The following is a 27,907-nucleotide window of genomic DNA, read 5'->3' on the forward strand; positions in this document are numbered from 1 at the left end:
AAAAAACCACACAGAATTACGTTGTAATAACGTTTCTATAAAATGTTCTCATAACGTTTCAAACTAATGTTTTCAAAACATTGCTAAACAATGTTTACAAAAAAACGTTATTATAACGTAAAAAAAACCACACAGAATTACGTTGTAATAACGTTTCTATAAAATGTTCTCATAACGTTTCAAAAAAATGTTTTCAAAACATTGCTAAACAATGTTTACAAAAAAACGTTATTATAACGTAAAAAAAACCACACAGAATCACGCTGTAATAACGTTTTTGAAAATGTTTTCATAACATTTTCACAATGTTGTTAAAACGTTTTAATAACGTTGTTGTGCTAACTGGGATGTTAAATATTTGTGCTCAAATGAGGCATTTCGGTGTTTTTGAAGGGCATTTCGGTAAATCACAGGTATTTCGGTAATTCTAGTTACCCGGACATCTCTTAAAAAAGAGGGTGGATCGTAACATTTGGTATTTAGCAATCACACTACCCTCTGCGTCTTCGTTTGGTACAAACGAACTACAAACGAACTCTGGCGGAAGTTTGGGATAGCAATATGACTGAAACTATGAAGGTCTGTATGAACATAGACATACAATATTTATTTATTGTCTATATTTTGACTGATTATAAATAAGAGCGATAGCTTGATAAAAAAATATCAGATTTATAGAAAATATAATGTTATAGGTGATTAAACCTTTATTTCTTTATATCAGGGACGTATACTGTCTATGTTTTAAATGATTATGAACAAAATATAAGCATGATAGCTTTATTAAAATGTCAGATTTATGGAAAATATGAAGTAATAGGTGATTAAACCTTTATTTGTTTATAGCAGGGACGTATTAATTATCATTATGTACTAAAGCTAGTCCCTATATATACATGCTATAGGGTCAAATGTGGATATATATACATCATAGCTAGGCACCTGATCTGAATTTTTATTTGCCTATGTATACATGTAGAAGTGGAGGGTGGGGCCTGGGGTGGTTGGGTGGTCGGTGATTCTGTGTTCTTTAAACAGCCGTTGATTATCAATTAGCATCTTGTTATCAGTGACATAAATAACATTAATGTCTCTGTTGTTATATATTTCATATGGTTTTTTTTTTTAAAAATGGGGATTGGGCGTTCCAAGGAAGTATTTCTTTTCGGGAGTTAGATTTCTGTTGATAGTTGTCAATTAAAAGCTAGCTATACTTAAATTACAAATATACTAAGAAACAGTTACGAATCATCGTTTTTTAAAGGGGGTGCAGACTCATCCAAAAATATTGGTATCAGGAGAAAACATATCCAAGAGAAAACGTACCCAATTCCTAGGGTACGTTTTCTCCAAGAGAGAACGTACCCAGGTACATTTTCTCTTGGAGATAACGTACCCTAAAAAAATCATAAACATAATGTGAAATAGTTTTAATACTATTTTACAGCATAAATAGGAATACCGGTATATGAATTTTATAGAAATAAATTTAAGCAATTTTTATTTGAGTCGGTTGAATATTTAATACGATTTGGACATATAAACTAGTTTTGAATACCACTTATAAATGCATATTGTAATGAATAAATATAGAGGAATATATGAATTATGCGAGGCTATATACACGAATGTAATAGAAAAGTCATTTATTGAAATATTTACATGTGTAATTTTCAGTATAAAGAACACAAAATTAATTCAATGTAAATGTGTACTACAATACCTGTAGAACATAATTTTAACTGGATTAGTTTTGTTTAAAGCTGGTTCAAATACTCAAATATCTAACTTTTTATTCCATACCAATTTTTCTATTTAAATAATTTTTCTACATATCCCTTACAAAAGATTTCAATGATTTTGTGTAAGATAATTAATACTTTTTAAACTTGTAATTGTGTAATTTGGGTTTCTTTAAAATATATTTTAACCAAATATTGCATAATATTGAAATTGTTTGATTTTTGCAAAAGCACTACTAAATGAGAGTCAACATCTTCCTAGGTTTATATCTTTAATAATAAGGATGACTGATACCTGAAATATATATATACACAGTACATTAGTAAATGATTAGTTATCTCCTCCCCCGGAGACAAGTTTTTTTGTATACGAAAAAAACGAAAACTTAAACAAATAAAGTCAAGTCTATTAGAAAATAAATCTTCAGGAATGTTCTGTTAAAGTCTTCTGGACGCGAACACGATTAAACGTATGATGTCCTTTCATAGTTTTAAACGCAAAGTCTCTAGATTCACTTATCAATGTCTATGCATAATTCATTAATCAGTTCCTCATTCATCAATGTTATGTTCTGTTGTGTTGCGGCGGTGCGGTCTTCGTGGTGTCAATAGTTCCTTTTCTCCAGCTTTATTGTGTGGCTGAAGACGGGATAGAGCACGTGGTATCCTAGACTTAGAAGGTACATCTGGTTCAGGGGTGTGGTGGAATGACTGGTCCAAATCTATTTGTGTAGGCTGTTGAATTGTCTGAGTCTGAGTCGCCTGTTTTTGAGTGGGGACTATAATAGGTGTCTCATTCAATGCAGCTGGTTGACTTAAGATTCTTGTTGGTGATAAAGACACTGGAATCTTGGGCACTTGTGGCTGTGTCGTCTTGGATGTAGTTGGAGAGCTCAAGATCACTTCTTGATGTTGAACTGCAGTTGGTGCCATCAAAGTACCTTGTGTTTGGTTGGTTTGAAAAGGAGTGAACTTTCGTAGGTGTTGGTGGTTGCGGATAGTTACTCGGCCTGTGCCATCTACACGTATAACATACTGGTGGTATTGGCGTACTTCAACAACTGTTCCTCTACGTTCCCATCTCCTGGGATGGTTGCCTACCAAGTTTTGAATGTATACATGATCTCCAACCTGTAGTATTGGCAGGTGATGAGTGTGTTCATTCCACCATTCATGTTCCCTTGAATGACGTTTGGCAAGAGCCATCTCTCGATGAGACATTAACTCAGTCCATGTTTCATGTTGGGAATATCTACCCATCAGTATGGGAATGGCATCACAAATGGGTCGTCCAAACAGAATCAATGCTGGTGATGCTTTTGTCTCTGGGTCAATCGAATTTCTGTACATCAGTAAAGCTCTCTGGAATTTGTCAACATCCAGAGATCCAACAGCAGAAATGTTGTCCACCAGCATGCGTTTTACTGTCTTTACCGCAATCTCAGCCCTGCAGTTAGCGTGTGGGTTTGCAACTGATGAAAGTCTATGACGAACTCCCAAGGCTTTTAAGAACTCTTGAGTCTTCCCTGCTGTGAACTGTGGACCTCCATCAGACGTCAACTCCTCTGGGATGCCAAATGTCACTAAAGTCTCACGAAGTCTCTTGACAAGTCCTTCTGCACCTGATTCAGACTTGTATACCATTGGCCAGTTTGAATACCTGTCAACAATAACTACATAGTCATTACTGTTATATGTGAAGTAGTCACTGCAAATCATCTGGAATGGATAATCTGGAGGTGTTATGTCGGATGGTGGCTGCATAGGGTATGACTTGGCCATCTGATGGCAGTGAACACACTGGTCTCTCACCCTGGCAATATCTACTGTGATCTCAGGCCAATATACAGAGTCCATAGCCCTTGCACGCATAGCGCTGACTCCTTGGTGGGCTGCGTGGAAAGCATCGAGTACTGGTTTGCGAAGAGCTGGAGGTATAACAATTCGTTGGCCCATAAGAACTACACCATCCACGGTGCATAAACTGGATGCAAAGCGGTGGTAAGGACCCAAGTCTGTTGGTAGCTCCTTGTAGTCTTCTGGGAACCCTGCTTCCATCTGCCTGATGAGATTTACAAATGTAGGGTCTGATGCAGTGGCCTCACGAACCATGCTCCAAGTAACAACTGTGATAACAGCATTCAAGGCACAAGTGGCAGCAGCAACTGTGGAGGTGTCATTAGCTGTATCATTATCCTCTGTATGTAGACATAGACTGGTAAGTGTATCATGATAATGAGCAGTCATGTTAACTAGGGAATCAAGTTCAGGTGCTTCACCAGGTAAGTTCAGACGATCTGGTGGTCCAACAGGATACCGTGATGCTGCATCTGGCCCAAGGTTCTTTCTGCCTGGTACATGAAGAATCGTGAACCTGTACCCTAAAGTTTTCTCTTTGAGGTTGAGAAGTCGTCTGTTGTCGATGTCCGTGAGTGATCGATCGTTCAGAATCTGGAGTAGTGGCTTGTGGTCAGTTGCAACAAGAAGGTCTTTGCAACCAAGAACATAGTAGCGTGTTTGGTGAAGTGCATACACAACAGCCAAGGCCTCACCTTCAATAGGAGCATATCTGCTTTCTGCTGGATGTGTGAATCTGCTGCCAACTAGACATAGTTTCCAACCGTCATTACAGCAGGTAGGGGGTTTTACTTGAGCACTGACAGTACTTCTGCATCAAAAAGAATCCAATTCCGTCAACAGACCAGTCGGTAGCTAGGCATGTCATACGAGCAGGGTCAAAAAGACGAACACCGTCCTTCATCTCCTGAATAATGATCTCTTTGGATTTGTGAAATACTTCATCTAATTCATTTGTCCAGCAGAATGTTGTGGATGGTTTCAAAAGAGCACGAAAAGGTTTCATTTGTCTTGCCATGGCAAATGCATATGCTCCTTGGTTTATAAGCCCAAACCAAGCTCTTGCACCAGTAATGTCAGTTGGTGTTGGGAAGTTGCTAATTGCATCTAGAACTTAGTACTTGGTCGTATGTTTGTTAGGGTGATTGTAAGTCCTGCAAAATTGACAGTGTCTTGAGCAAATTGAAACTTCTTTGGGTTTAATGTTATGCCATTACGAGCACACAGGTCGAGCCATTCACATGATTCACTCAGAAACACAACTTTCACACAAGAGACTACCGAGGTCGGACGACAACAAAAAAGTTAAAACATGAAATATTTGGTTTTTAGCTCACCTGAGCTGAAAGCTCAAGTGAGCTATTCTGATCACATTTTGTCTGTCGTCCGTCTGTCCGTAAACTTTTCACATTTTCAACATCTTCTCAAGAACTACTGGGCCAATTTCAACCAAACTTTGCACAAATCATCCTTAGGCAAAGGGGATTCAAAGTTGTGAAAATTAAGGGCCACACTCGTTTTCAAGGGGAGATAATTAGAAATTAAAGAAAAATTTCGAGAAATTTTCAAAAATCTTCTTCTCAAGAACCAGAAAGCCAGGAAAGCTGAAACTTGTGTGGAAGCATCCTCAGGTAGTGTAGATTCAAAGTTGTGAAATTCATGACCCCCGGTGGTAGGGTGGGGCCACAATAGGGGGTTGAAGTTTTACGTAGGAATATATAGAGTAAATCTTTAAAAATCTTCTTCTCAGAAACTAATCAGCCAGCAAAGCTGAAACCTGTGTGGTAGCATCCTCAGGTAGTGTAGATTCAAAGTTGTGAAAATCATGACCCCCGAGGGTAGGGTGGGGCCACATTGAGGGGTCGAGGTTTTACGTAGGAATATATAGAGTAAATCTTTAAAAATCTTCTTCTCAGAAACTAATCAGCCAGCAAAGCTGAAACTTGTGTGGTAGCATCCTCAGGTAGTGTAGATTTAAAGTTGTGAAATTCATGACCCCCGGTGATAGGGTGGGGCCACAATAGGGGGTCGAAGTTTTACATAGGAATATATAGAGTAAATCTTTTAAAATCTTCTTCTCAGAAACTAATCAGCCAGCAAAGCTGAAACTTGTGTGGAAGCATCCTCAGGTAGTGTAGATTCAAAGTTGTGAAATTCATGACCCCCGGTGGTAGGGTGGGGCCACAATAGGGGGTTGAAGTTTTACATAGGAATATGTAGAGTAAATCTTTAAAAATCTTCTTCTTAGAAACTAATCAGCCAGCAAAGCTGAAACTTGTATTGCAGCATCCTTAGGTAGTGTAGATTCAAACTTGTGAAATTCATGACCCCTGGGGGTAGGATGGGGCCACAATGGGGGGGGTCGAAGTTTTACATAGGAATATATAGAGTAAATCTTTAAAAATCTTCTTCTCAGAAACTAATCAGCCAGTAAAGCTGAAACTTGTGTGGAAGCATCCTCAGGTAGTGTAGATTTAAAGTTGTGAAAATCGTGACCCCTGGGGGTAGGGTGGGGCCACAATGGGGGCTCGAAATTTTACATAGGAATATATAGAGTAAATCTTTAAAAATCTTCTTCTCAGAAACTAATCAGCTAGATGATTCTTTATAATTGTTAAGACTTTGGCTCCAGGACAATTCTTCGGCCTCACAAGAAGGTTCAGAGTTTGATGTAGCTTTATATCCCATATATAAACAATTGTTAAGGATCTTTTTGAGAACTGCAATACTCAACATGTGATATGACTATAAAATCATCCTGTTAGAAAAGGGACTAATGATTATAAACATAAGAATATCCAGGGGGAAAAGTGGATTTTATTTATACAAGATCTACATGTATTATTGTACATTGTCCAGATTGTTTGTATTATGACTCCATTAAGCTGATTTTTTCATACCTATTGTTCCTCAGGTGAGCGATGTGGCCCAAGGGCCTCTTGTTGTGATTGTGGCTGTGCTTTTTTCAGTGGTGTCATCAGGCCCATAGTTTAAGTCGTGTGGTATCAGTCATAAATGAGAGTCAACATCTTCCTAGGTTTATATCTTTAATAATAAGGATGACTGATACCTGAAATATATATATACACAGTACATTAGTAAATGATTAGTTAACTACCAGGTAAATAAATGTATATTGTATGAAATTGTATACTAAGTGTGCTATATATACCTCTTTAATTCAGTATGTTTACATCCATATAGGTAAACAAAAGTCCCTACTTCCAGCCATATTTAAACTCAAGATCTGCGGGTCAGTAATCTAATGCTTTTACATTTACGTTCAGTGTTCATTTCTCCTTGTGTTTGCATTGGTAATTCAATTTTCTATGCTAATTTCAGAAGATTGCCTCCTAAACTCAAAGTGTCCTTACCAAACTTTAGGCCTCAGGAAATCCACACAGATCAGCTGATTGAACAGTTTGGTTCTCTGTCAGCATTATCTTTTACAACAGAGGAACAAGACTACAGCATGCTACCCCAGGGAGCCGAGTCCTCTCCTCCCGACCGGTCACTGATGGATGTACCCCAGGTCATCACAACTATAGACACAGGGTATGTAGATCTATTCGAAGTGACGTGTCTGAATGACACAGAAGTATGGACGCATGGTAGTGACGACATGATGAAACTCTTCAACCTGCAGGGAGAACTAGTGGAGTCCATCCAAACCAAGTCAGGGAACAATCCACAGGACATAGCAGTCACAAGGAGTGGGGATCTAGTTTATACTGATTACTTTGATAGAACTGTTAACATAGTGAAGAATACAGAGGTACAGACAGTGATCAGACTACAGGGGTGGATACCTTACGGTGTCTGTAGTACCTCCTCTGGTGACCTCCTGGTTGTCATGGACAGTGATGATAATAAACCAACAAAAGTTGTGTGTTACTCTGGCTCCACAGAGAAACAAAGTATTCAGTACGATGACAAAGGACAACCTCTCTATTCATCTGGTGGCACTAAACACATCAGTGAGAACAGGAACCTAGATATCTGTGTGTCAGACAATGGAGCCCATGCAGTAGTGGTGGTCAATCAGGCCGGGAAACTCCGGTTTACCTACACTGGTCCTCCCTCTACTACCAAGGAATCATTTGATCCAGTCGGCATGACAACAGACAGCCAGGGTCGCATCCTGACAGTAGACCAATACAACGACCGTATCCACATCCTGGATCAGGACGGACAGTTCCTCCGCTACATTGACAACTGTCATTTACTGACTCCATGGGGTTTATGTGTGGACACCAGAGACAGCCTCTTTGTGGCTGAGTGTGACACAGGTAAAGTGAAGAAAATTCAATATTACATGTAAATCAATTAACTGCATGAATTAGATGTGAACAAATGAATCAAGTATACATTACATACTGTGTGTAGTTATAACATGTTAAGACAGTGTTTGTATTGATCCTGAATATACCATCTACATTAGATGAGAATACTGTGTGTGTTTATATTATACAGGTATTTATCATTACAGATAACATGCGCGGATCCAGAAAATTTTTCCAGGGGGGGTCCGAAGGATAATTGTGTTTGCCAGGGGGGGTCCGAGGCATATTTTCGCGATAATTTTACTATGTAAATTTAATAAATTTTCATTTTCCAGGGGGGGTCGGGACCCCCCGACCCCCCCTCTAGATCCGCGCATGGATAAAATATATATAATCTGTGCAGGGTTGTCTCTAAGACCCGGGAGGCGGGGAATTTCCCCGCCTAAAGTGACATAATTACCCGGCTATTATTGCATTTCAAACACAATCTAGCTATAAGGTAGACCTCCAGATCCCCTTCTACTTTTTAGCTCACCTGAACCGAAGGTTCAAGTGAGCTTTTCTGATCACCCGTTGTCTGTCTGTCCGTCCGTCTGTAAACTTTTCACATTTTCAACTTCTTCTCAAAAACCACTGGGCCAAATTTAACCAAATTTGGTACAAAGCATCCTTATGGAAAGGGGAATATAAATTGTTAAAATGAAGGGCACAGCCCTTTTCAAAAGGGAGATAATTGCGAAACAGTAAGTATAGGGTGCATGTCTTTAAAAATCTTCTTCTCAAGAACCACTGCACCAGAAATGCCAATATTTACACAAAAGCTTGTATATATAGTGAAGATTCTAAATTGTAAAAATCGTGACCCTGGGACCAAAACTGGGGCCCCAGGCGGGGTTCAAAGTTTAACATAGAAATACATAGGAAAATGTTTAAAAAATCTTCTTCTCAAGAACCACTGCACCAGAAATGCCAATATTTACACAAAAGCTTGTATATATAATGAAGATTCTAAATTGTAGAAATCGTGACCCTCAGACCAAAACTGCAGCCCCAGGCGGGGTTCAAAGTTTAACATAGAACTACATATGAAAAATGTTAAAAAATTTTCTTCTCAAGAACCCTTCACCAAAAATGCCTATACATACACAAAAGGTTGTATATATAGTGAAGATTGTAAAAATCATGACCCCCGAACAAAAAGTTGGACCCCAGTAGGGGTTTAAATTTTAACATATATAGGAAAATGTTTTAAAATCTTCTTCTCAAGAACTATAGTGCAACTGTTTGGGATATTACTATGCATGCATGTACATCCTTAAATAATGTAGATTCAAAAAATTGTAACTCCCGGACAATTGATGGGCACCAAGAGGGGTTCAAAATTTAAACAGTTTAAAAAACATAAAGGAAAAGTTTAAAAATTTTCTTCTCAAGAACTACAATGTTTTAGTTTGTGGAATTTCTATGCATGCATCCTTCGCTTATGTAGATTCCTAATTGGTAAAATCGTGACCCCCGGCCCAATACTGGGGCCCCAAGATGGGGTCAAAGTTTATTATAGAAATATAAAGGTAACATGTTAAAAAATCTTCTTCTCGAGAACTACAACGCTTCCATTTGTGAGATTACTATCATGCATACAACCTTGGATAATGAAGGTTTGACAGTTTTAAAATAGTGACCCTTGGACTAATACTAGGGACCCAAGATGGGTTTAAAGTTAAATGTAGAAGTACCGGTATATATTGAAAATGTTTAAAAATCTTCTTTTCGAGAACTACAATGCATCAATTTGTCAGATAACTACATAAGCACCCTCAAATAGTGTAGATTCGAAATTATAAAAGCTGTGACCTCAATCTGATACTGGGGCCCCAAGAGGTGTTCAAAGTTTAGCATAGAAATATAGAGGGAAAATGTTGAAAAATCTTTTTCTAGGGAAATATAATGCTTCAGCTTGTGAGATAACTATGCAAGCATCCTTAAATAATGTAGATTCCAAATAATTAAAACTTTAGCACTGGACTAATACTGTGGCCCCAAGAGGGGTTCAAAGTTTAAGATAGAAAGATATATTGAAAATGTTTTTAAAAAGTTTTTCTCGAGAACTATAATGCTACAGTTTGTGAGATTACTATGCAAGGATCCTCAAATTGTGTAAACTCTAATGTAGTGGAACCAAGAGTTATCTTTCTTGATGTTCTATACAGTCTGAGAGTTATTCCTCTTGAAGTGGAACTCTTCTACGTTCAGTTTTTCAGGTTGTGTACGTGCGGTCCCAACGCAGTGCTACACATTTTCATTCCTATGTTACTATTTATGTTGTTCAAGCCAACCATAAACCTCGGACAATAACTGGGTCCCCAGAAAGGGGTTCAATGTTTAAAATAGAAAAAGCATATGCTACGAAATGTAATGTTACATGGAACTGCTGTTCAGGTGAGCGATGTGGCCCATGGGCCTCTTGTTTATTTCTCCCGTCTACTTCAATTTTTAGAGACAACCCTGTCTGTGTTATCGGGTCATGTAAGTTTTTCTACTGGATGTAAACAAACTGTTGGTTGTATTTATATAACATGTAGTTTTCCATGTGTATAATTATATTACATGTCATCAAACTATGTGCTTTTTAACACCAACTTTTTTCTGCAAACAATTTGTTTCTTTCATTTTACATGTAGACTGTCCATTCTTGTATAGTATATGTAAACAAAATGGCCATGTTTATGTAATACGTGTAGCACTCAATTCTTTACCAGCAATGCAGAGCGAGGCCACAAAAGGACTGAGGCCCATTACTTATAAAGAGGAGTGATACAGGTATATTAACCCAAGTAGAATACAAACTGTCTTAGCTAATTAGCATTACTTACCTTTAAATCTCAAGATTTAGAGTAGTTGTGTGTGATTTTTTTGTCCCCCGCCGCAACGCGGAGCGGGGACATAGAAATGCCGGGCGTCCGTCCGTCCGTGGGTCCGTGTGTCAGTGGGTCCGTGCGTCCGTGTGTCCATGCGTCCGTCCGTCACACTTTTTTGTAAGCGCTCTCATGCCTACAAATTTTGACGGATTTTCATTAAATTTATACCAAATGTTTATACCACTATTACCTTGGTCAAGTTCGAAAATCAGCTTTGGTCGATACTTTTTGTTGGAGTTGTGGGACTTTGACTGCAATAATGACCCTGTTTTATCCAAAAATTGACCTTGTAAGCGCTCTCATGCCTACAAATTTTGACAGATTTTCATTAAATTTACACCAAATGTTTATACCACTATTACCTTGGTCAAGTTCGAAAATCAGCTTAAGTCATTACTTTTTGTTGGCGTTATGGGACTTTGACCACAATCATGACTCCGTTTTATCCAAAAATTGACCTTGTAAGCGCTCTCATGCATACAAAAATTTGACGGATTTTCATTAAATTTATACCAAATGTTTATACCACTATTACCTTGGTCAAGTTCGAAAATCAGCGTTAGTCGATACTTTTTGTTGGCGTTATGGGACTTTGACCACAATAATGACTCCGTTTTATCCAAAAATTGACCTTGTAAGCGCTCTCATGCCTACAAATTTTGACAGATTTTCATTAAATTTATACCAAATGTTTATACCACTAATACTTTGATCAAGTTCGAAAATCAGCTTTGGTCGATACTTTTTGTTGGAGTTATTGGGACTTTGACCACAATCATGACTCCGTTTTTTTCCAAAAATTGATCTTGTAAGCGCTCTCATGCCTACAAATTTTGACAGATTTTCATTAAATTTATACCAAATGTTTATACCACTAATACCTTGGTCAAGTTCCTAAATCAGCCTTGGTCGATAGACTCGATACTAGTATACTGCTTGACCGGCGGGGGACCCTGGAATTCTATTCTTGTTAACAGCCTTGTTTTCTCGGCTGAATGTTCAAAGCTTCAGAAAATCCGCATCCAAAATATCCAGATCCTTATTGGGTTTCTTTTCTTTGAGTGTTTAATTTCCTGATCTGATCAGCCGTTTTCCTGAAAATGTATCTAGACAATGAGTATATATGTTTGGTTTTTTTTAAACATGATTATGCTATGTATCATGGATTTTGTGAGTTTTAAACAATAAAACTTTAGTCAGAGAAATAATGTGTTCTGAATTAAACAGAATTATAAACATGTACTGTGGAATCATTAGCATTCGCGGTGGCTCAATTTTCGTGGTATTCGTGGGTAGCCTTCTCCCACGAATTTACATCCGCAATGAAAACTATTAAAGATTTAGTTTACATACTGAAACTGAAAACTGACGCATCCACGAAATTACATCCCCACGACTAAAAAACCCATAATCTACGAAAATTGGCCTCCATGAAATTAAATGATTCCACAGTATCTATTTATCATATATAAATGATTAGATTTATATTCTAGCTGTTCATCCACTGATCCCCCAGCTGGTGGGAGACCTGGGGGGGGGGGGGGTGTTCCTGACAAACTTACCCTAAAAAATTCAAACTTCTTAAATTCACATTGTAAAGTTACCTAAAATAGGCCTCGCACTCTCCATTCGCTCTCCTCCTGGAAAACATCTTTATCACTTGGATCGCCATAGGAATTCTTTCTGGATCCGCGCATATGCCATTGAACTGAAACTATTGTCGTACTGATTCAAAGATACATGAAATATACTATACATGTTATGTTATTATCTTGTTCAAAAGAAGTTTGCATGATTCAATGAAAAAGGGCTTACATGTTCAATATTTTATATAATAACTTTCATCTTTATCAGAAACATTCGGGTTTTTAAAAAAAATTTTTAATACGGCATGTACCATGTACGTAGACTTATTCTGACTGCTGTGCCTGAGTACATGTATGACAGCAACACACAGGGGATTTTTTGTGTAAATAACACTGCATGCTTTTAAAATTTAAAATAATCCATTATAGCGAGCGCAGCGAGCTCTACCGGCAAGGCGTGTGTGAATAGAAAATTCGGACTAGTTGCACATTCATTCAACGGATTTTTTTGGCGTCAGTAAATCGGACCAGTAATGCATTGTTTTAATCGTCCCAGTAGTTCCCTGTAATCATGGCAATTTCACCACTTCACACTCTCACGAGAATCAGCAAAACAACAAGAAATCATATTGACGCAAGCGTCAAATGGGCCGCAAAAAATATAATTGTTGTATGAATCATTGCAATTGGTTGTTTACATAAAAACACACCACAAAGAAGAAAATTAGAGTTGGTTGTACTAATTTTTATGGTAAATTTTAATATACTTTCAGCAACTTGTTTTGAAGTTTAACATTTTACTATTATCATAAAGAATCTTTCGTTACTGTAAGCATTTCTAACGGAAATTGTATGATCATTGCCATAGTATGAAGTAATAGAGAACACATTGATTTGTACATTACTCTAATACAAAGTTCAACTCATCATTTTTCTCTTGAAAATTATGTATTTCAAACCATTTTGGTTTTTTTGGTTGCATTTTATTGAATGAAAACAAATGCATTAGTTTAATATATGATTTCAAGGGACCTCATAATAAAATTAAAATTGATTAGTTCAAATTTTTCAGTCAATTCAAATTTTAATTTCTGTCATATTCTTGCGTAAATAATTCATATAATGTCATTTCATGATATTTTCTACCACATTTTACATGGAAACATAATAAATACACACGCAAAGTCATTTTATTTGACACGGCACATAGAAATTCAAATATATCATTGATATAAAATTAAATGACATTCAGGTCTTTAGTATTTCAGGTCTTTAGTATGTCCCGTATACCGATCATGATGCATTGTTTTGAAAAGAATGAAGAACTCCGAAGTTTTCCGAATAGATTATAGTCTCGATAAAAACGCGCCAAATACCATAATCTACTAAGTATGACCTACTATTCATTTACGAGTAAAACCAAAAATATGTGATATTTTCTAAAAGGCATAAAACATATTTATACATGCAAATTTACTTTAAATTCATAAAAATAAGCATAGTATTAATTCTATTAAAAAAGAACTATCCCGCAGAAACGCAGTAACAATATTTAAATGTGTATCAAATAACGGACCGCCTTCCGGCGGCCCGTAATAAAAACAATAACGATGTATGAGCCTACTATACGACATACAGTCAACGGTACCTCTAAAGTTCACCTCAGTACACTCTCAATCAAATATAATCGAGTGACGTCACAAAGGTTTACATATTGATCCGATAGATTTTTTCGGAGTCAGTAAATTTTGACCCACAATTCATAGTACTAATGGTTTCCAACCTCACGTTCTCGCGAGAATCAAAGTACAACTTTTGAGAAGCATATAGGCCTATAAGATGTGTAATTTTAAGAACATCATGCTTTTTTAAGAAATAAAACAGTACACTTCGCGTACTTTTATTTCTCAGGGGTGTTTTAAAGAGTAAGACGACACTTAACCAACGTCAGCTTTGACGTCACAATAAGCACTGATAAGGGGAAATTTCTCTAATTGAAGTTATTGTAAATCTCAGTGCTGAAATGACCATAATCCTCTCAAAATCTTGCAAAGGCTTAGCTAAAGAACAGCTGAAGAATAAGGACATTTCTTCAGATACAGGAAACAGTTGTAAATTGCACTTATTTGGATGAATGCTCACATTTATTTTATTCACTATAAGTACGGCAAATTCCTGGAACGTACACGTAGCATCGCCTTTTTTCAAAAGGGAGTGGGTGGGTGGATGGCAGCCTCATCATCCAAAAAATCTTTGCAAGCAAAAAAAAAAAAAAATCATGAAAATTCTAATCCTTCAGCTCTTTAGCAGTTCAATGGTTTCTTCATTTTCACTTCCATTTATAACATGGGGGGGGGGGGGGCACCATGTTCTTTTAATATGATAAGCAAATATTTTTAAGTGTAAATTAAAAAAAATATATCAAACATTAATTTTTTTTTTTAAAGTGGAGGGGGCAAATCCATGATAAGTCGATTTTCTATGTGTAAATTGGGAAAAAATGAAATATTATTTTTTTAACATGGGGGGGGGGGGGGGGGGCTCTATGATAAGTCAAGTTTTATATGTAGGTTTAAGAAAAAATGTCTGCAAAAAAGGGGGATGAACTGACGTTACAATGACTTTTAAAGAGGAGATACAGTGCAATGAATATTCATATATTAAAATCTTTATTATTCAACAACATTGTATCTAAGATTAAACTACTGTTCTACTTATAAATAAATCATTTAATAATTATTCGTTTGATGAGATATCGGCGCTTTTGATTGGTTGAAAAATGTCTTTGATACCTGCATCAATAAAATTTTTGCCGGATCTACTTTTCTCAACTGTTCTGATCTAACACTATTTATAGAACGGGAATTTCCAAGATAAACACTGTCAACAAAATGTAAAGTTGTGTCTGTTTTATTGTCAGCAAACAAAATGCAACCTTGTGAATATAAAAACTTGAAAGTTTAACCTTCAAAAATAAATAAAACACATTATTTGATTCACGAAATAGAAAATTAAGCGTCTTATTACGATTTCGTCTGCTTGAGATCAATCAACATTTACAGCGAGGCTGGCTGTTCCTTTTCCAGGAATAATATTATAACGAACATATAGTCCTATAAACTTTCACGGTAACACTGCTGTTCAAATTTGGTAACTATAATTTTTAAATTTACACACGTACATGATCGGTCATCAGAATAAGCGTCGTAAAGAAAAGCTATGAGTAATGCATCAACTCCTTCGGCGCATTCCAAGCGGCAGATATACCATTTAAGTACATCACTGGCTAGTTAGTTACCACAACGTTTACAAAAGTCGCTTATACATACTATTCTTTGTCGACATATCAACTATTTTCGTCCACGATCGCCTCTCCTTGGATGGTTATGTCCAGTTGCATATCCCAGCGATCTCACACGATAACTAGTTTTATTACGAATTTTTCAGCACAGTGAATAATAATATCACAAGCTATCGCATGTATTGTCCTTTTGTTTTCAATTCAGCCGGTTCAGATTTTAACTCACTATTTGTGTTTAATCCATTAATTCAACTCAGTAGCTCTGCATCAGCTGAAGGTGCATCCATTTTGAATATTGTTGCTTTTGTTGTTTTGTATTCATACGCGCCGTTTCATTTACATTATTTACATTTTTGATCAATGACACTAAACATTTTTTTATTTGAAAATGTTTTATTAAATGATAAGAAATGAAGATAATAATTTTTCTATTGATCGACGTATCAAAGAAAAAATTGACCGGAAAACTTTTTCATCAATGCGCTACGCGCATTGATGAAGTTTTCCGGTCAATTTTTTCTTTGATACGTCGATCAATAGAAAAATTATTATCTTCATTTCTTAAATAAATTATAACAAATCTTATAAACTATGAATAATGAAAATTTACCGAAAAATAGGTATGTTTTATCTTTTGTATTCAAATTTTACGTTGTTAATTTTATTTTTATTGATTTATTATAATTCATTGATTGATCACATGCTGCCCTCGCCCCAACGGTCGCACCGTAAAACATATTATAAATATATAAATATAGACTATATGTATAAAGTACCAGCCTTTAAAAATGTCCATCTGCATCATGATTCTCCAGACGACAAGCACCTTTTCGTAGTTGTACGCCGAACCCGACCTTGAAATGTACACTAGCCCCCATGAAATTTAAAATGATTCCACAGTATCTATTTATCAAATTTAGATTCTAGCTGTTCATCCACTGATCCCCCAGCTGGTGGGAGACCTGGGGGATGTTCCTGACAAACTTACCCTAAAAAATTCAAACTTCTTAAATTCACATTGTAAAGTTACCTAAAATAGGCCTCGCACTCTCCATCCACTTATTCTCTTTTGAGAAGTGGACAGGCATAGCCTACATCCACTTCTCTTCGCAAGCCCTCATATTTTGATTCTGGAAAACGTGTAAATGTCGGAACCAAAGACGGTTTACACTTCGAGCCATGTTTCGACTCCAGTTTCACTGAATTTTCGTAACAGACCTATTATTTCTATATTTTAAACATAAATGCATCCATATAATATGTTTTACGGTGCGACCGTTGGGGCGAGCACAGCAAGTGATCAAACAATGAATTGTAATAAATCAATAAAAATAAAATTAACAACGTAAAATTTGAATGCAAAAAAATAAAACATACCTATTTTTCAGAAAATTTTCATTATTCATAGTTTATAAGATTTGTTATAATTTATTTATTTATAAGTAGAACAGTAGTTTAATCTCAGATACAATGTTGTTGAATAATAAAGATTTTAATATATGAATATTCATTGCACTGTATCTTCTCTTTTAAAGTGATTGTAACGTCAGTTCATCCCCCTTTTTTGCAGAAGACATTTTTTCTTAAACCTGCATATAAAACTTGACTCATCATAGAGCCCCCCCCCCCCCCATGTTAAAAAAATAATATTTCATTTTTCCAATTTACACATAGAAAATCGACTTATCATGGATTTGCCCCCTCCACTTAAAAAAAAAATTAATGTTTGATTATTATTTTTTTTAATTTACACTTTGAAATATTTGCTTATCATATTAAAAGAGCATGGTGCCCCCCCCCCCCATGTTATAAATGGAAGTGAAAATAAAGAAACCATTGAACTGCTAAAGAGCTGAAGGATTAGAATTTTCATGATTTTTTTTTCTTTTTGCTTGCAAAGATTTTTTGGATGATAAGGCTGCCATCCACCATCCACTCCCTTTTAAAAAAAGGCGAAGCTACGTGTACGTTCCAGGAATTTACCGTACTTATAGTGAATAAAATAAATTCATCCAAATGAGTGCAATTTACAACTGTTTCCTGTATCTGAAGAAATGTCCTTATTCTTCAGCTGTTCTTTAGCTTAGCCTTTGCAAGATTTTGAGAGGATTTTGGTCATTTCAGCAGATTTACAATAACTTCAATTAGAGTAATTTCCCCTTATCAGTGCTTATTGTGACGTCAAAGCTGACGTTGGTTAAGTGTCGCCTGACTCTTTAACGAGGCCGGGTCTAATTTGTTCTGCCCTAGATTTTTGGATGAAATTTTTTACATGAATTTCTACTGATATAATTATTATTTAAAGATTAAAAAATAAGACATTTACCACACCGTTTGTTTAGGGGGTCATCTCAAAGTTTGTTAATCTTTAACATAGGCCCCTATGGGATTTTGCATGAAATGTATCAAATTTGCACATTTTTTTTTTTTTTTACATTTTTTTAAAACTTCTGCCCTAGGGATTTCTTTTTCTGTTCTACACATTAAAGTTATTGCTAAAAGGCATCAAATGGTCAAATAAAAAAACCCTTTTACCTCCTGGTTTGTTCCAGGGGTCTTATCAAAGTTGATTTTTGTATGCCCAATTTCCCAGATTCGTCAGATAATGGCTACTTTTTATTTGACAAAGGCAGAAAAGGTGATCTATATAGTATTATTAAAACATTGAGACATATTTAAGTAATAAAAAGATATATAACATCACATATTAAGGGTCATTAATATAAAATACATGGTTACTGTCTTGAAAAATATGAATTATACTCTGTCCAAAGATATTTTGGATTCACGTTTGGACGATTTTTAATAAAAATACACTTACCTGTGAAAGAAGTGCAATTGAAATAGTTGAAAGGGATATTTTCCAAGATAATTTCATTGACACATTATCATCTTTCACTCGGAAAAATTCACAGGAATGAAAACAGATTCCTTACGGAGATTTATAATGGGGAATGTTTACATCTTTTCTCCATTCGGAATACACTCGGAATACATCGCGCAATATTTCAACGTTATCATCCGGGCTTACTGCAATGCAAAATCTCCGTAGACATCACATTTTTTAGCATTGTATTGAAACCCGATAAGCTAACAGGGGCGTTTTGACTGAGAAATCTTGGAAATTTTTCATACTTTTGAATGAACATCGTTTGGATCCTGAGGTATTTATAAATATTAAACAATTAAGCCAAACGTGAATCCAAAATATCTTGGGACAGAGTATAAGCTATATTTAGGCGGGTTAAGAAAACGTGACAGAGGGCTAGGCTTGCTGAATCCTCTTCACGTTTTCGACCCAAGCCCAAATATACTTATACTTCGAGACTTTCATGTTTATTCCACAATAAAACATTAATTTTACGCATCAAACGAGCTATTTTCAACAAACTTCGCTGAATATCTGCAGTTGAAACTATTACGCCATGGCGTCAACCAAGCAAAAAGATGACGTCACAATCCAAATGAAACGCTGCGCGAAAGCGTGCGTACTCGTTCTGTACTCGGCCTCGTTAAAACTCCCCTGAGAAATAAAAGTACGCGAAGTATACTGTTTTATTTACTTAAAAAAGCATGATGTTCTTAAAAATACACATCTTATATATGCTTCTCAAAAGTTGTACTTTGATTCTCGCGAGAGCATGAGGTTGGAAACCATTGGTAATATGAATTGTGGGTCAAAATTTACTGACGCCGAAAAAATCTATCGGATCAATGTGTAAACCTTTGTGACGTCACTCGATTATTTTTTGATTGAGAGTGTACTGACGTGAACTTTAGAGGTAGCACTGACTGTATGTCGTATAGTAGGCTCATACCACTCGGAACTACTCGGATGTCTCTCGCACTCGACATTAACCTCGGACGTCATGCGATGGCATCCATAGCACGCTTTGAATGTTGGGAAAGGAACTACTTTTAACTTGTTTCGGTTTCACTTTTACTTTTACCGAAGTCACATTTTTTGTTATTCTTATGGAGACTCCGCTAAAACTTATTCCATTAAGTTCCTGTTTGCTATGTGCGTCTTCTGCCAGAAGGCTGCACTCATTTACAAAACAAAAGGCAAAAAATGAGAACTACCAAAACACAGTGGAGGATTTCTTAGGTAATATTTTAATTATGAATTGAATTATGAATTGAACAGGTCCAGAATATTGAGAATAATATCTTGATTTAGCTGATAACTTGAATTAGATATAAAGCTTTTTAAGCTTTTTAAAACTACATATATAAAAAGCTATTGTAGTTAGGTTGTTTAAATTATATAACTAAATCAAGAGATAGTACTGGACCTGTTGAATAGATATTGATTATTGTAGCTGGCTTGGTCATTGAATCAAAGAAATAAACCTGCTAAAACATTTTTGGAAGTACTCTAATTTTAAAAGTTAAGATTTTATATTTTAGTCTATATAATTTTGCATATTTTCTGGTAGTTTTTCCTCATTCATTCATTATAGTAACCGTATGGCATGAATTTAACAAATATTGAAATATGCTTAAAAACGAGAAAAGACACCATATCTCAAAATTTTGATCATTGACATCATATAAATTATATGCCAACAGAATAAGATCAATATAAGTAGTTTAATACTATAAATGTTTTTGTATTATCATCATTCAATTTTTTGTAAAATTGGATCAAAAATGGGTAGGAATTTGAAAAGTGATAGAGGAAATTCGGACTGGATTATTTTTAAAAATTGTGAAGGAAAACTTAATGCTTTGTATATATTTAGTGTCACTGCCATTCATAAATTGTATTTCATTTTCAAAAGTGGTGAGCAATTTGTATCATTTTTACAATTAAGAAAATCTCAATCATGGTGTAAAATTTTAAGTGATTTTCCTTTAATTTTCCAAAAATATACAATGGCCATTAACTCAAAAAGTAGGTCATTGACCTACTTTTTTGAAAATGAAAAATAACATTACAATAAAAGGTCTATAACACACAATAGTTGGTTTTTCATTATCATCAGTGGACATTTTTTTTCATTCTGAGTAAACGTCATCCTTAAGTAGGATAAAATCCTCAAACTGTTCATTCTGTGAGAGAAAAAACTGTTTTCTCACAGAAAGGATAGTTTTTGAATTTTCTCCTTTACATAGAGCTCTGTATAAAGTCAGTTGATATTATAAATTGTGATGATATCCAGCAAAATGCAATGAATGCAAGTGTAAATTAATTAAAAGAGTGAAGTGTTATAAAAGAGATCAGTACCTGGTAATTTATTCTTTATATTGATCATGTGCACAGCATTATACAAGAGGACTTGAAAAATACAGAAGATAAGAAGATTACATGTGCAGTAAAAACTTTATATTCTAATCATGCTTTAGGTGAAAAGAAATAAATTCTACAAATAGTGAGATCAATCCAGTGGCTGCAAATTATTAAAGGGACTTGGACACGATTAAAACTCAATTTTTTCATTTTTTTTTTCATTTTTAATGTCGCTAGCCAAGTTTCAGATTCGTTTTTCTCATGATGAGATGAGAAAAACGAATCGGACACTTGGCTAGCGAAGATGGTCTAGAATGGTCAATATATGAATGTTTTTCATGATTTGTCAAATTCTCTACATCACATTTTTTGTAAATAAATATAAGACTTGAGCTTTATTAACATAACAACGATTTCTTTCCTCTGTATCTTGCTTGTAACATGACTTCTAACATTCAAATTTTGGTTAATCATTCAAAATACACAATAAAACTATTTCATACATTACATAGAAATCAAAAATCAAATTTCCATCTGTAATAGTGTCTTAAGATCCCTTTTAAACAAAAAGACATACTGTACAGTATATAACATATTACTACTAGGCCTCAATATATACAACACATATTTACTCGTTTTTTCAATAATCATTATACGTGGCTATATACACGAATGTAATAGAAAAGTCACTTATTGAAATATTTGCATGTTTAAATTTTCAGTACAAAGAACACAAAATTAATTAAATGTAAATGTGTACTACAATACATGTAGAACATAATTTTAATTAGATTAGTTTTGTTAAAAGCTGGTTCAAATGCTACATATTTCTAAATATCCCTTACCAAAGATTTCAATGATGTTGTGTAAGATAATTAATTCTTTTGTAACTTGTAATTGTGTAATTTGGGTTTCTTTAGATATATCTTAACTAAATATTGCATAACAATGATTTTTGCAAAAGCACTATTAATAATAATGTATTACCAGGTATATTGTATATTCATTTGTACGAAATTGTATATTAAGTGCGCTATACCTCTTTAATTCGGTATGTTTACACCATATTGCTACCATATGGAATATTTGGGATTTTCATTAAACTTTATTTATATGATTAATCAGGGATGTATTTAAGGAATAAGGAATCATTCTTTGAATATTATGAGGTGATCATTTTGGTTGGGGCGTGATCAAATCCAATTAAAGCCCGGAGGATTATTGATTAAGAATGATTCCTTATTACTTATATTTATATAATTTTAAGACATTGTACGATTAAATATTTAAATATACATGTAAATAAGCAAACTCCGCTGGCCCCCAATTTGACGTTATTGGTTATAAAATACAAAATCGATATGTAGTTTTATCACAGGCAAAGACACTGGACAATGTAAATATATATGTAGATACATGCAATTTCTGTTTAGAAAGCACAAACTGGTATGTATTATTGTTTTAAAAGGTATGATATTCAAGAAAAATGTTTACAATTGCAAAATATCAAGAACTAAAACTTAAAAGCAATTTTTGGGAAAAACATGATTTAAAAAAATATTTGTTAGATATTACATATAAGTAAACAAAAGTCCCTGCTCCCTACCATATTCAAACTCAAGATCTGCGGGTCAGTAATCTAATGCTTTTATATCTACACTCAGTGTTTATTTCCTCTTATGTTTGCATTGGAAATCTGCGACATTTAATTTTCTATGAGTACACTTTGCTAATTCATACCCAATGCGCATTGAATTTCCCAATACAATATCATTTTTAATTGCTATGTTGTGAGTTACATGTAGTTGTCATAAAAAGTATCAGTTGACACAGGTGCGGAGGACCCTTAACTCAATTTGATGCTTAAACTTTCTAGACAATTAAGGGATATAAAACATATGATAAATCCCCCATTTCTCTATTCAGAAAATGTTCCTTTGTTAAAAAGTTGAGTTTAAATATGTACAAAATTCTTAATTGTTCTCAAATCAAGTACATGTAAATAAGTGTATTGTTTATAATATTAAAATAACTGTCTACTACTCTTTAGAAGGCATTTAGGTACAGGTAGATCATGTTGGTAAGTTTAGCCTAGCTCCTAGCACATTAAGTAATATGGATACACATGCATGATTTCTTTTCATGTTTTTGCTGATAATGGGATTTGAACCCACTCTTCATTCTCAATAGAATGTGTGCACCATTACACCACATCAGCTTTTTCACAGATGCAGAAGAAACATGCAGTTGCATCAGGCAGTACATTGATTCTTTTATACAGTTTAGGTCCTTCTAGAGAATTTTTACCTCTTATACAAAATTCTTATTCATTAACAGAGTTTCAGGGATTTGAATTAACAATTAACACACAACAATTTTTTAAATCATCTAACATTACATATACACATATTTAAGTTCACCATACTAAAGAATGCTATTCCAGTTTAAATTTCTTACAATGTGTGACCTAGAATCTTTTATACTCATATTTCTGCAGTTATTGTATGAAGAGATTTAAACCTGAATCACGTGATCTTCAACAGGTAGCAACCGACTGGGAACAATAAACACCTGGAACCCGCCATTTTGGATTGTGAATTTTATTGATAGTTTTTCATCATTATGGAGCTGTTCTTGAATATTAAACGTATGGCAGTCTTTGTAAATACAGGTAGCAACATCCTATTTTCTTATTTGATAACTGTAACAACCAACAATTGAATCAATGGTATTCTACCTTTGTATAATTATAAAATTAATTGTTAGTATGAAAATTACTAACTAACGTCTTACATGTGCATTTAATACATGCAATGATTAAAAAATAATGAATCTATTCAAACAATTTTGAGATTTTTTACCATAATTTTAAAAATGATAAATGAACAATTTAACATTTTAAATCTAGTCGTGGAGAGAAATATATAGCCAGGAAACCAGGTACAAACTTCAAACACTACAGCCATGTTGGATTGCGAAGTTTGACAGTTTACCAGTGGAATAAAATTTAGTAATATACTCTTTAATTCACTTATCAAGGTTTAATCTGACCTTTATATAGTCTATTAAATAATATTTTAAGTTAAAAAGAGACATTTTTTTTTTTTACAGATAAGTGCCATCTTGAGATATAAAAGTAGCATTTTGAGTGTAACATATATTTTATTCTATGTAATTTTAATGTATATTTACATGTTCCAACTCCTTTTTAGATAAAAGTTCCCCTAGATAGTAAAGAAAAGGTTCCCTGACCATGGACCCCAGGAACAGCGCCCAGGATGTTGCACGCTGCACCCTGTGTCAGGACTCTGCGGCCCCCATGTACTGTGAAGTTTGTCATATACATCTGTGTAAAGACTGTGTAGAGAAACATTTCTCTGATTCCTCTAAAGTTCATAATGTGGTGCCACTTAAACAATACTTAACCACTCTGAACTATCCCAAGTGTAGGAAACACCCCACCAAACAATGTGAACTCCACTGTGAACAATGTGACATTCCTATTTGTGTACAATGTATTTCTTCTAAAAAACATTTAGGACATATACAAGTTGACATTCTCACAACCTTTGAAAGCAAAACTGAAAAGTTGCAAAAAGATTTGCAAAAATTGGAGAAATTCATTTGTCCTAAATACCAAGAGAGTGCATCCATTATCACAGTGCAGAAAGCTGATCTGAGTAAAAACTCCCAGAAATTGACAACAGCAATTGACAAACAAGGAGAAGTCTGGCACAGAGAAATAGACGCCATTATCACAAACCTGAAATCTAACGTGGAGGAAATGGAATCCAAACACCTGCCCATCCTAAATAAACAGGAAGATGAAATCACACACACCATTTCTGAAATCACACAGACCATTGCTGAACTGAAGAAGTTACTGAACTCCAAAGATGTCTGCCTTGTCTCTGAGTACAAATCCAAGAATGCTGAATTCAGAAGATTGCCTCCTAAACTCAAAGTGTCCTTACCAAACTTTAGTCCTCAGGAAATCCACACAGATCAGCTGATCAAACAGTTTGGTTCTCTGTCAGCATTATCATTTACAACAGAGGAACAACACTACAGCATGCCACCCCAGGGAGCCGAGTCCTCTCCCCCAGACCGGTCACTGATGGATGTACCCCGGGTCATCACAGCTATAGACACAGGGTATGAGGATGGAGTATATGGTGTGACGTGTCTGAATGATACAGAAGTATGGACGCATGGTAGTGACGACATGATGAAACTCTTCAACCTGCAGGGAGAACTAGTGGAGTCCATCCAAACCAAGTCAGGGAACAGTCCAACAGACATAGCAGTGACAAGGAGTGGGGATCTAGTTTATACTGATTACTTTGATAGAACTGTGAACATAGTGAAGAATACACAGATACAGACAGTGATCAGACTACAGGGGTGGAAACCTGAAGGTGTCTGTAGTACCTCCTCTGGTGACCTCCTGGTTGTCATGGACAGTGATGATGATAAACAAACAAAAGTTGTGCGTTACTCTGGCTCCACAGAGAAACAAAGTATTCAGTACGATGACAAAGGACAATCTCTCTATTCATCTGGTGGCATTAAATACATCAGTGAGAACAGGAACCTAGATATCTGTGTGTCAGACAATGACGCCCATGCAGTAGTGGTGGTCAATCAGGCCGGGAAACTCCGGTTTACCTACACTGGTCCTCCCTCTACTACCAAGGAATCATTCTATCCACTCGGCATCACAACAGACAGCCAGGGTCGGATCCTGACAGCAGACTGGGACAACGACCGTATCCACATCCTGGATCAGGACGGACAGTTCCTCCGCTACATTGACAACTGTCATTTACAGTATCCATGTGGTTTATGTGTGGACACCAGAGACAACCTCTTTGTGGCTGAGAACACAGGTAAAGTGAAGAAAATTCAATATTACATGTAAATCAATTAACTGCATGAATTAGATGTAAACAAATGAACCAAGTATACATTACATACTGTGTGTAGATATTACATGTAAAGACAGTGTTTGTAATGATCCTGAATATACCATCTACATTAGATGAGAATACTGTGTATGTTTATATCATTACAGATAAAATATATATATAATCTGTTATCGGGTCATGTAAGTTTTTCTATTAGATGTAAACAAACTGTTGACTGTGTTTATATAACATGTAGGTTTCCATGTGTTTTGTTATGTTGCATGTCATCAAACTATGTGCTTTTTTACACCAAATTTTATCTGCAAACAATTTGTTTCTTTCATATTACATGTAGACTGTCCATTCTTGTATAGTATATTTTAACAAAATGGCTGTGTTTATGTAATTGGTAACATGTGTATCAAATAACTCAGTATTCATATTACAATATATAAACAAACTCTCTTCATCATTTGATGCATATAAGATGACATTTTATCTATAACATGTCAACGGTGTTTGTTTTTAACATGAAACAAGGTAATGGTCTCTATATGTTTAACTTACATGTGGTTATCTGAACAAACTTTTTGTTACATGTATTAATGACGGAGGTTAATGGACGTGTAGCACTCAATTCTTTACCAGCAATGGAGCAAGGCCACAAAAGGACTGAGGCCCATTACTTATAAAGAGGAGTGATACAGGTAAATTAACCCAAGTAGAATACAAACTGTCTTAGCTAATTAGCATTACTTACCTTTATATCTCAAGATTTAGAGTAGTTGTGTGTGATTTTTTAACAGCCTTGTTTTCTCTGCTGAATGTTCAAAGCTTCAGAAAATCCACATCCAAAATATCCAGGTCCTTGTTGGGTTTCTTTTCTTTGAGTGTTTAATTTCCTGATCTGATCAGCTGTTTTCCTGAAAATGTATTTAGACAATGAGTATGTATGTTTTTTGTTTTTTTTAAACATGATTATGCTGTGTATCATGGATTTTGTGAGTTTTAAACAATAAAACTTTAGTCAGAGAAATAATGTGTTCTGAATTAAACAGAATTATATACATGTACTGTGGAATCATTAGCATTCGCGATTGCTTAATTTTCGTGGTATTCGTGGGTAGCCCTCTCCCACGAATTTACATCCGCAATGAAAACTATTAAAGATTTAGTTAACATATTGAAACTGAAAACTGACGCATCCACGAAATTACATCCCCAAGACTAAAAAACCCATAATCTATGAAAATTGGCCTCCATGAAATTAAATGATTCCACAGTATCTATTTATCATATATAAATGATTAAATTTATATTCTAGCTGTTCATCCACTGATCCCCAAGCTGGTGGGGGATGTTCCTGACAAACTTACCCTCAAAATTTCAAACTTCTTAAATTCACATTGTAAAGTTACCTAAAATAGGCCTCGCACTCTCCATCCGCTCTCCTCCCGGAAAACATCTTTATCACTTGGATCGCCATAGAAATTCATTCTGGATCCGCTCATATGCCATTGAACTGAAACTATTGTATTGATTCAAAGAAACATGAAATATACTATACATGTTATGTTATTATCTTGTTCAAAAGAAGTTTGCATGATTCAAAGAAAAAACGTATATTTGAAGGGCTTACATGTTCAACATTTTATATAATAATTTTCATCTTAATCAGAAACATTCGTTTTTTTTAATACGGCATGTACGTAGTAGACCTACTCTGACTGCTGCGGCTGAGTACATTGACTACATGTATGACAGCAACACACAGGGGATTTTTTGTGTAAATAACACTGCACGCTGTTAAAATTTAAAATAATCCATTATAATATATAAATATCGACTATATGTATAAAGTACCAGTCTTTAAAAATGTCCATCTGCATCAAGATCCTCCAGACGACAAACACCTTTTCGTAACTGTACGCCGAACCCGACCTTGAAATGTACACTACCCCCCCCCCCCCTACCTATAACTTCAATCTCACTGTTAATTTCCTTAATTTCACTTCCAGTTTCTACATGCTCTCAAAAACGTCAGGGAGCACACTCATTGTTCATTCCATTTTTTATATAA

General features: G+C 35.2%; 3 protein-coding genes and 1 long non-coding RNA gene across 8 annotated transcripts in view; 2 read left to right on the forward strand and 2 right to left on the reverse strand.

Annotated features, from left to right (window-relative positions):
- Positions 1 to 6,645, reverse strand: part of LOC105346603 (transforming acidic coiled-coil-containing protein 3) — a 33,926-nt gene extending 27,281 nt beyond the window's left edge. Inside the window, exon 1 of the mRNA XM_034471308.2 lies at positions 6,500 to 6,645. The gene's annotated coding sequence lies outside the window, so the exon portion shown is untranslated. The remainder of the gene's footprint in view (positions 1 to 6,499) is intronic.
- LOC136270960 (tripartite motif-containing protein 2-like) lies at positions 444 to 11,497 on the forward strand. Of its 4 annotated transcripts, none has more exons than XM_066069986.1 (3): positions 444 to 579; positions 6,804 to 6,852; positions 6,942 to 11,497. In XM_066069986.1, the coding sequence occupies exon 3, from the start codon at positions 7,072 to 7,074 to the stop codon at positions 7,918 to 7,920; it is 849 nt and encodes a 282-aa protein (XP_065926058.1). In that variant the 5' UTR covers positions 444 to 579; positions 6,804 to 6,852; positions 6,942 to 7,071; the 3' UTR covers positions 7,921 to 11,497. The 4 variants fall into 4 exon arrangements, with proteins under 4 accessions (XP_065926058.1, XP_065926060.1, XP_065926059.1 ...); XM_066069988.1 differs by having other exon boundaries at positions 6,945 to 11,497; XM_066069987.1 differs by lacking the exon at positions 6,804 to 6,852.
- An 8,103-nt stretch (positions 11,498 to 19,600) lies between these two features.
- On the forward strand, positions 19,601 to 27,355 carry LOC117689688 (E3 ubiquitin-protein ligase TRIM71-like). Of its 2 annotated transcripts, XM_034471328.2 has the most exons (4): positions 19,601 to 19,795; positions 23,464 to 23,591; positions 23,829 to 23,930; positions 24,133 to 27,355. In XM_034471328.2, the coding sequence occupies exon 4, from the start codon at positions 24,174 to 24,176 to the stop codon at positions 25,839 to 25,841; it is 1,668 nt and encodes a 555-aa protein (XP_034327219.2). In that variant the 5' UTR covers positions 19,601 to 19,795; positions 23,464 to 23,591; positions 23,829 to 23,930; positions 24,133 to 24,173; the 3' UTR covers positions 25,842 to 27,355. The 2 variants fall into 2 exon arrangements, with proteins under 2 accessions (XP_034327219.2, XP_034327220.2); XM_034471329.2 differs by lacking the exon at positions 23,829 to 23,930.
- LOC136270962 (uncharacterized) lies at positions 26,661 to 27,436 on the reverse strand. Its single transcript, XR_010708818.1, has 2 exons — positions 27,246 to 27,436; positions 26,661 to 26,750 (listed from the first exon to the last, which is right to left on the reverse strand). It is a non-coding gene; the product is annotated as an uncharacterized lncRNA (long non-coding RNA).
- Between the last annotated feature and the right edge of the window lie 471 nt (positions 27,437 to 27,907).

This window comes from Magallana gigas, chromosome 8 (assembly GCF_963853765.1).
Source record: "Magallana gigas chromosome 8, xbMagGiga1.1, whole genome shotgun sequence".
Taxonomy (NCBI): Eukaryota; Metazoa; Mollusca; class Bivalvia; order Ostreida; family Ostreidae; genus Magallana; species Magallana gigas.